The sequence below is a fragment of the Salvia hispanica genome, chromosome 6, assembly GCF_029641045.1.
Source record: "Salvia hispanica isolate PSC_SH4W2 chromosome 6, Shi_PSC_v1, whole genome shotgun sequence".
NCBI lineage: Eukaryota > Viridiplantae > Streptophyta > Magnoliopsida > Lamiales > Lamiaceae > Salvia > Salvia hispanica.
The window spans coordinates 24307351-24316599 of NC_142697.1; the positions used below are offsets into that span (position 1 = coordinate 24307351).

The window sequence follows — 9249 nt, forward strand, 5'->3', positions numbered from 1 at the left end:
TGTAGAGATTCATATAAATACTGGGAAATATTAAATACTAGCAATTTGAGATGATATATAAATTACTACTCATTATACATTGTGGAACAAGCAATGCATCCATTCACTGTGTACAAAAACAAACCCTAAATAGTGATAAGATTAATAGTTAAAATGATGCTACACATCAGAGCAGAGCTCACATTTGTGCAATCAATCACTGGATTATGTAAACAGAATCCTACACTAAATCTTCTTCTATACCAATGGACATACAAGAACTGTACTCACCCGAAAACACGGCCATGCGCCCCGGCTAAACCCCTCGGTCCTTAACTTGCTCGACAATCGGCCAGATCCCTCTATTCTTGGCCGAGATTTGGATGGGAACTGAGATTGAGGAAGTGCAGCAGCAACAAACTTCTTCTTCACATGCAGTCTAGATAGATCACTGAGGCACTTGGTCGTCGTTGTCTGAGTAAATTCAGGGACGTACATTTGTAACTCCGCTACTTTTATGAGTATCGACTGATGCGCGTGGTTATGTATTTACCTTTTTCCATATCATAGATCGTCTTCAGATAAGGCTTCCGTCTCCTCACCACGAACCATGACACAAGCATCACCATTAGGAAGATTCCGAAGAGAAGAGGTAGGGGTGAAGATTCACCTCCTATAACCGGGGCCAGCCAATCTGCATTATCTGTGTCTAACTCGGCTGCACTCTGCAGGATGAAGGCTCCCAGCGCCCAGTCGAGTGGGATACTGTCAACCTGGCTCGCATATTTAATCCTGCTCCAAGATCATTCAGAAACAGTGGAATATGATGTTATGAATTAGCAGGAAGCAAATATTAGGTCCCTCAACTCCCTAAGATCGATGATTGAAAAATGTACCTTCGATCATCTAAAGCAATTCCTAGACTATCATGAAGCATGGCGACAATATATGCCGAAGAGAAGCAATAGTGTTTAAGGTCCTCTGCATTGAGAAATGAGTATTTCTTTGTCAGCTTTGACCAGTCATCTTTGCAGAATTCTTCCCCGGCAGCCATCAAACCAGACAAAAATGATCTTTGCCTCAACCTAAAGAACTATTTGATGGAAGAGAAGAGAAAAACTTTAGGAAAAAAACAACAAGTATTGAAAAAGAACAGAATTACTCGAACATTGAACGACACCTTTGAAGTGTGAAAGAAATTTTCTGTTGCCAGAAACTTCCCCTGCAGCTTTGGAATAAATGTTGATCCAATGTAGCAAGTGTGATAAGAGCATTTGTCTGTATATGACATAAAAGAGTCAGTTAAACATATCCTGTAAAAAGATCTTTAAGAAGCATGTAAAGTCATCAGATAAAGTACCTTTCCCTCTCTGCAGCAGCTTCAAAGAAGCAGATCGGCACTCGGAGAAATTACCACTGGGAGACAAAGTGGACATGTATCTCCTTTTTTCGACCAAAGAAATAGGAGAGAGCCTCCGTGCCTCCTTTTCATAGGCATATCCTCTAGGAGTACAAGGATCCATTGGTTTCTTTATGTAAAGAGATTCGGCAGCTGCAGTACAAACAAATTTACAAACTTCAAACAAAGGTTATGTGCCCGGTGTAGAAATTATGAGCAACCAATCTAGCTGAGATGACTAGACAGCATAATTCAGCTAGTTCTCACATGAAGGTTCCAGACCCTAACTACTCTAAATGAAGATTGAACTTAAAAGAATTCATCTAAAGAGTGAACACGGTATAGTATAATATAGTTTTCCCATAGCATTTCCACTCCAAATTCCAAATAATTCACCACAGAAAAAGATGAGATAGGTATAGGGGGGAATTGGGGAAGCTCTATAAAGATAACCAGACAATAAAAGAATCCTTCAGCTTGACGTACGCAATTCGTGGTGTCCTGATAGAAGAGATTCTTTCAACGACTCGAAGGCAACATTCTGCAAAAATATAGTAATCAAAAATACTTGGAAGAGGCAGCAGTCTTCACAGCTAATAGCATAATGACATCACGATCAACAGTCATATGTTTTCTGTATGCAGTGAAGAAGCCAGAATACCATAAATCTATTTACAACAGTATACATGTATATTCCTAAGTTGCAAAATCTATTAAATGACACCATTATTACACAAGCAAAAGGAAAGATTATTTCAGAAATTTGGAAGAGACTGTAGTCTTATAAAAGTGGCAATCCATATTTTGAGAAATCCACTAAAACATATGAAACTCATCCACAGGAAGGATGCTTTAACACTGATACTATGTCATGTACCTGGCCATAGTGAAGTAAGCTGTGACTGTATAGGTTGTAAGTGAAATTCCCAAATTTAACTTGCCGGGAGAACTCAGGGGGCATAGGCTCATTTGAGACAAATGTGACCTGTAAAAATTCAGAATTTAAATAAAAACCAATGAAATGAAAAATAGGAAAACAAAAATGTCATTATATAGCTAAAGACACATCATGGACTAATGGAGTAACAAATTTGCAGCTTCATTTTCAGAAAGGTAAAAAATACTCCCACAAAACATTGATATTATTGTTTCCAACTGTGATATGATTTGCAGCAAAAAACACTAACAATAACCATATCAATAAACAGAATAGAACCTGAGCTGAAGCACCACCAAGTTCAATGATACCAGTTGTATGTGTTGGTTCTTTTCCAAGAGTTCCAAGAGCATAGTTAGCCACAACCCAAGCATACAAGCCTTCATCAGACCCTAAAACAATTCAGAAATCACCATTGAAATCATCAAAAAAATGTGAAACACATAAAAAAACACTAAAAAGAGTAGATAATACAAATCGCTGCACATTCGGATTGATATAAAAACTACTCCGAATCAAGGGAGTCTAAAAGTGGAGTAGCAATTAAGGAACTATAGGCTCGAGAATGTACAGAGTCAACTAATTGGTCATGAAGAAGCCCGGCTAATATCTAAATTTCCCCAATCAAGCCGTCAATACTAGAAATATGATAGACATATAAGCTCAAAGCTCAATTTTTTCCACACAAACTGCACAAGACAATAAACATTGGCAACAACGCTACTTTACTAACTCCCCTCGAAAGTTTTCTTCAATTTCAACTTAATCAGCAAGAAGCTTACTTCCAAAGAATTGCATTAGAAAGAACAAGAAAAACTTACCATATCCCACATAGATATCAACAAAGCAAGAGACAACAAGAACAATAATGATTCAAAACGTGAAGACATCAAAGTTGACTGTACCAGTGATAACACTAGCCCAATCATCACGAAACCTAAATCCAGATGCCCCCAAAGTCCTCCTACAAGCATCCAAGATCCTCTCTTGACCTTCTTTCTCCAACAACCTCAAACCAGCGGTCGCCATTAGCCGGATCTCGGTGTCGCCCCTACGCTCTCTCGGCACATTTCTCTTTGCGAATTCCACCAATTGTGCCACGGCGGCGCCCGCCCCCTGCGGATCCTCCGCGTAAGCCGAGAGGCCCGGATTCACCCTCATCGACGCCCGCCCCTTGTCGGAGAAATCCAGGGCCAAATTCCCATTGACAACGTCGTACTTGAACACATGAATCCTGGTCCCCGTGCTCCCTCCGTCGATCACGATGCCGTATTTCTTGTTTTCGTCAATTCTGTTCCCATAGAGCAGAGCGTAGCAAAATAGCAAAATCGCAATCGAGATAGCGATGTAGAGACAGAATTTTGAAATTGGATTTGGCTGCTTGTTGTTGGGGGGTCGGAATCCGGGCCGGGCCGTGCGGAATTGGAATTTGATCGGATCCATATCTTTGTTATCTTCTTCGGGACTAGGGCTTACTGTGCGGGCATTCAATCGGCGCATCAAAGAATTGAATTTTGTGAACCATAGGAATGTGTTAACGATGAACAGAAACAAAATTCCTATGATTCACAGATGAAATTTCTAGTTTTTTTGTGGGAAAAAGATTGAGTTTTGAGAGGGGCCTTCAAAATGAAATTTTGCAGCCCTCTCTCCCTCCTGGTGATTCTGAAACTGCTTTTCTTTTTCCTGTTTCTGTTTAAATGCGAGGAAATTTCCTCTTAAATATTTTTCAATATAAAATTTGTAGTCCGTACCAAGGAATTCGCCTCCAAGTATATACTCAAACGAATTTCTATATTTTGGTATCCATTTGCTATTGGTGAATTTCTTCATAATTTATACTCTCTCACGTCCCATTAAAAATGAAACGTTTTCCTTTTTAGTTTGTCCCATTAAAAATGAAACGTTTCCTAAAATAGAAGAACTCTATCTCTATATTTTCATCTCTCTTACTTTACTCTCTCTTCTTTAGCTCACAAAACAACACTGCATAAAATCTCGTGTCAATTTCCAAATGTTTCATTTTAAGTGTGACGGAGAGAGTATATCGTACTATAATACTCCCTCCGTCCCATTGAAGATGACCCACTTTCCTTTTTAGTTTGTCCCAACTAAGATGACCCATTACTTAAAATAGAAACACTTTTATCTCTACTTTATTTCCTCTCTCTTACTTTATTCTCTCTTCTCAACATACGAAATAAATTTGCATAAAATTTTGTACCAGTAAAAAAGGATCATCTTCCATGGGACGGATGAAGTATATCACTAGATTTTAGAGATTAATACTATCTCCAAAGATTTGAACCTGAAATTCGACTAATATATACTCGTAACACTGTCACTATTCTTAAAAAAAAATGACACTGTTAATTATCACCATTGCATGTCAATAGCTCCATGACTCCATCATACTAGTGTTAATTATTTAGACTTTGTCGTACAGTATAAAATAGTTATGAATTGATAATACTACTATAAATATTTTACTGTAACACATTATTCATACTCAACTGTTTATTTACTAGAATTTTAGCAATTTCTGCTTACATACATCCAATAAATGATTAGGCCATGAGGTCAAGCTAAGAAAGGTGAAGAGCTGGTATGTTGTTCAGAACTAACGATGGTTAGTGAAAGCGTGTTCTTAAAAATAATGAAAAAAACCCTCGGTCCAGGAAATCCGCTGGACACTGGGTCCAGGAACTCAGAGAACCTCGAGCTACCTGTCGTCGGGCACACAATCACTTCCTTAACTCCCTCTTCAAAAACCCTCAACCCGCTTAGCTAGAAAAACTAGTACGTGGAAGTAGGGATCGAATCCACAGAGATGAATGCGCAAGTAAACATGTTCAAAGACTCGGGAACTATTTTTTGTTGGCTGCTGCCACGCATTTTTAGGGTTGAGCTTTAATTCCTAAACTTGGTAATTGAAATATGTTACTCTAACAGCTAGATTTAGGCAGAGACTTAAAAAACATGCATATTAACCGAAAGAGAGCGAGACAATTGCTAGATCAGACAGTTTACTAAATTAACTGAGACCTAGGAAAACAACTGAATGTGGGGACCATTTCCTGAAAAGGTAGAGTACGATTGAAAAGCTGCAAAATAACTAACTAAATGTCCAACTAACAGCGACATCATCTTCTTCAACATTTATCAGGAAACAACCAGTTAAAAAGCGGAGCAAAAACGTAAATCGAAACGAAGCAGACGGAATTTAAAGCAGTAAAACGAAGAACAGTTAAAGCTAAGGCAGATCTACGGCTACTAGACGAGGTAAAACGAGAATGCAGAATTTAAACAACTAAATGAAACTCAAACAAGCAGATCCAGCCACGGGACGCTTTATCCACTCCGGATCCAAGCCATCCACAACAACCAAACGTCATTTCCACCTCAGATTCTCACTGATCAACGCAGATTTCACCGATCAACAACAGATTTCTCACAAACCAGCTTCAAACTCAGATCAACCAACAAAGATCAGCAAATCAAACCCAAAACAACACAATAAGATAAACGAAACAAAAGCAAACATATCCATTGCAAAATACGAAATATCCAACGATAGAAACAACACAAAAGCCGAGCCTCGAACAGCGAAGACTCGGCGAGTACCAAAAGTAGACAGAAAATAAAAGATAATTGTTTCTTCGCCTCCGTAGAGACGGTGTTGCACCCAAACTTCCTATGAAACGAGAACCCCCAGAAACTTTCCCCCAAATGAGTGTGTAGAAAAATAGAGAACTAAGCTAGGAGCTGGAAAAGGTGATCTCTATCTGCTGGTTGCATGCTCCTTTTGTAGTGGATAGAGCTTCTAGACTGTTCTTGTGATTCCTATTTTGCCCTCCAATCGATGCTCCTCAGTCTAGTGGCTCTTCATCCTTCTGCTTAATTTTCCTTGCCAGCTTCCTTCACCAGGTGATCTCTATCTTCTTCCTGGGGCTGGCATTTTCTCTACACACCTGGCTCAAAAAGGTTTGTTAGACCCAGGAAATCACAGAATTTATCCTATAACCAATGCATGAAATTAGCCTTATCAAACTACTCACACTTAAACCATACATGTCCTCAAGTATAAAGACAAGAAAAAGAGAAATAAGGCGAATTTCGATGCATGGTTATTCCCTGACCAAAGTAAACTCCTAGATCTAGACACTAACACGAAAGGAAAAGAAACAAAGACACTAACACTTAAAAAATAAAACACATAGGCATAAATTAGTTTAGATTTTTGGGCAGTTGTCCCCACAAGTTTAGGGTCAATCCAATAGTCTACACTCTCCAAATCCTCCCCTTCCCTTCTTCCACCTAGTCGGTTTGTCAGCTCGTCCAGATAGCCATTAGCTTGCTAATTATTGGATTCGCTCGATCACTCATTCCTCACCAGGGATGTTAGGATCTATCGCTCATAGTTAGTTCCTGCTGCTGATGCTTCGGGTTATGAGAATTTCTCCTTCTATCCTCCTTCCTAATGATTTTCCCTGGACTTCGTCCAGCTTATACCTCCTCTTTTCTGGACTTTGTCCAGCTTATTCTCCTCCCCTGGACTTTGTCCAGCTTATACCTCCTGGTTTGAATTTTTTTTCTTTTTTCCTTCTTTCTAAATACCTCCTTTCTAAATTCTTCTCCCTAAGCATCAGGTAGCAACCCCTTTTATTATGTCAGCACTCAATGTTTAACGCTTATAACTCACATAAATAGTGGGGCTTCATAATTAGGCCGGCTAAGGCACCTTCTATCGTTCTTGCTTCCTCCAAACCGATTTTAGCTTATTAAGGAAAGAGGCCTCAAAGTTGTAGTGCATCCTATATTCAATTACTCTCCCTAAGGGAATCTTGCCTTATTATCTTTGTTAATTCATGCTTAAACACATAACCTAAGAAGAAAACTAGAAACTCCTAGACCTAAGAACTCCATCACATGCTGAGCACATACTGCACTAACTCTCCCACCCCCTCCCACTTCACTCCAGCTTGTTCCCAAGCTATCCTAGTGAAGGGGGGAAATGAGGGAGTTGGTGCACACAATCAAAATAAAGCACATAAAACTTCTCACACTTAGACCAAACAGCGGCTAAGTGGGAGAGAAAAGACACAGACATAAAACAGAAAACAAACATGCTGAATATATACTCAAACTTCTCACACTTAGACCAAGAATTGGGCTAAGTGGGAGATGAACACCTAATCACAAGAAAACATGCTTACAAAACACATAAACTTCTCACACTTAGAACAAAGATTGGGCTAAGTGGGAGAACACACTAGAAACAGTTAAACATGCACAACACACATAACATGGACAAAAAAAAAAAAACAGAAACTAAAATGAAATGACTGTAATGTAAAGTTTACTTGGTCATTTGGGGGGAAATTCAATTCTGAGTCTGGCTCCCTTGGGAGCCAGTCTTAAGTGGAACGTTGGGGCGGTTCACTTTCACTTTCTTCTTTGACGGAGATGCCGGCGCTTCTTCTGCAGTAATCACGGGGGGTCTAGATAGGGGTTTCTTCACAGGGACAGACGTCAAGGCCGGGGACACATGCGGGGCTACCGAAGGCTTGGGGGGTGGTGGAAGCTGCTGCTAGGAGGAACTGCCGGGGCCGGGTTGCCGCTTCACTTTGGTTTCGGGAAACATCTCTCCCAACCATACTGCCATCTTCTGCATAAGCTTGACCGCCTCGGTCATCCTCTCATTCTGGGCAGATGAGTGTCCAGCCAGGGTGTTCAAACTCCCCTTGATCTCTTGCAGCGTCTTCTTGACTTCACCAATATCTCCTCTCACCACAGCCATCTCCTTCCGCAGCTCTGCCACGTCCGCATTCACCACATCTTCCACCAGCTCCGGTTCACGCTTCACCTTGTCCACGTTGGCACCTATGTTGTAGAAGCATAACTCCGTCCCCTCCATGTGCAAGAGCCCTTTGTTGAAGAAGTACTCCATGCTGAACAGCTCCGGGGCCTCACACATTGTAACACTCGGCTCAGCCTTCCCATACTTCAGGACGAAGTTGCGCTCTATGTAAGCGCCTAGAAGGTGGCAGGTGTACATGTGACGAGAGGGGTTGGCAGTCATTTGGTGGCATGCCTGGGCTAACCAATACCCAAGATGAACCCTGATGCGTTTAGACATGCACCAAGTGAAGTATAGCTCGGTGGTGGTGATGCTGGAGCTGGCCGTGCCCATCAGATTGTACCCGATGAATTCCTGGGCGAAATAGAGGAGATGGTCGGTGAGGTGGATCCCTTTTGATATGCTGGTCTTGAAAATTCCGCTCCTGGCATGTGTTAAGTACTCCCAAGCAGTTTGTGGTGAGAATCCGGGTGTGTCCTTTGGTGGGGCCATATGCTCTGTCGTCCCAAATGCCCTCATCATCCTCGGCGTTGCTAAACAACCCCATCCTCAAAGACCGCTCCCTCACACTCATGGTATGCTCGATGGTGAAGAGGCGGAAAGAGATGGAGTTCGCATCCGGATCGGTAGTAGCCTTGAACCTGAAGGTAGAGAAGAATTCGCGGGCCGCTTCAACTGGCACCTCCTGCTCACTGTGGTTCAGGAGCCACTCAAAGCCTATTCCCTTAATGTGGCCAAGGAATTCTTCGTCAGAATCTATCTCCTTCAACGCGTCCGCATCGTACCTTTTCCCTGATTTGGCCAATTTCCCAACTGCGCTTCGATCCTTGTACGTTTGTGTCCTCTTCGAGTCATTGAACTTAGACATAGCTCCTAAGAGCTTCTTCGTAATCCATACTTCTTCTCGCTCGAAGTTTGGGACCTCCTCTTCCTCCTCGGTCTCTTCCTCGGTCTCGCTACTCTCATTAACAGGTCTAGAGGCCTTGGGGAGCGGACGGGGAGCTTTCCCGACGGAGATGAGTCTCTGAGATTTCCTAGGCCGAGGGACGACAATTGTCTTTCCCTTCCTTTTGC

The 9249-nt window shown here is 41.5% G+C and overlaps 1 protein-coding gene across 2 annotated transcripts; it reads right to left on the minus strand.

The window, feature by feature from the left end:
* Positions 1-35: 35 nt before the first annotated feature.
* LOC125206036 (putative apyrase 6) lies at positions 36-4008 on the minus strand. Of its 2 annotated transcripts, XM_048105310.2 has the most exons (9): positions 3221-4008; positions 2595-2707; positions 2256-2363; positions 1865-1919; positions 1340-1531; positions 1160-1257; positions 876-1072; positions 533-771; positions 36-453 (listed from the first exon to the last, which is right to left on the minus strand). In XM_048105310.2, exons 1-9 carry the CDS (start codon positions 3813-3815, stop codon positions 428-430), a joined length of 1623 nt encoding a protein of 540 aa, XP_047961267.1. In that variant the 5' UTR covers positions 3816-4008; the 3' UTR covers positions 36-427. The 2 variants fall into 2 exon arrangements, with proteins under 2 accessions (XP_047961267.1, XP_047961265.1); XM_048105308.2 differs by having other exon boundaries at positions 36-771.
* Positions 4009-9249: the final 5241 nt, after the last annotated feature.

Coding starts and splice junctions, on each gene's coding strand:
- LOC125206036 (XM_048105308.2), bottom strand. CDS start 3,815: ATGCGCCGATTGAATGCCCGCACAGTAAGCCCTAGTCCCGAAGAAGAT. Junction 2,364..2,594: donor TTGGTGGTGCTTCAGCTCAG/GTTCTATTCTGT, acceptor GAATTTTTACAG/GTCACATTTGTCTCAAATGA. Junction 1,073..1,159: donor ATTTCTTTCACACTTCAAAG/GTGTCGTTCAAT, acceptor TCCATCAAATAG/TTCTTTAGGTTGAGGCAAAG.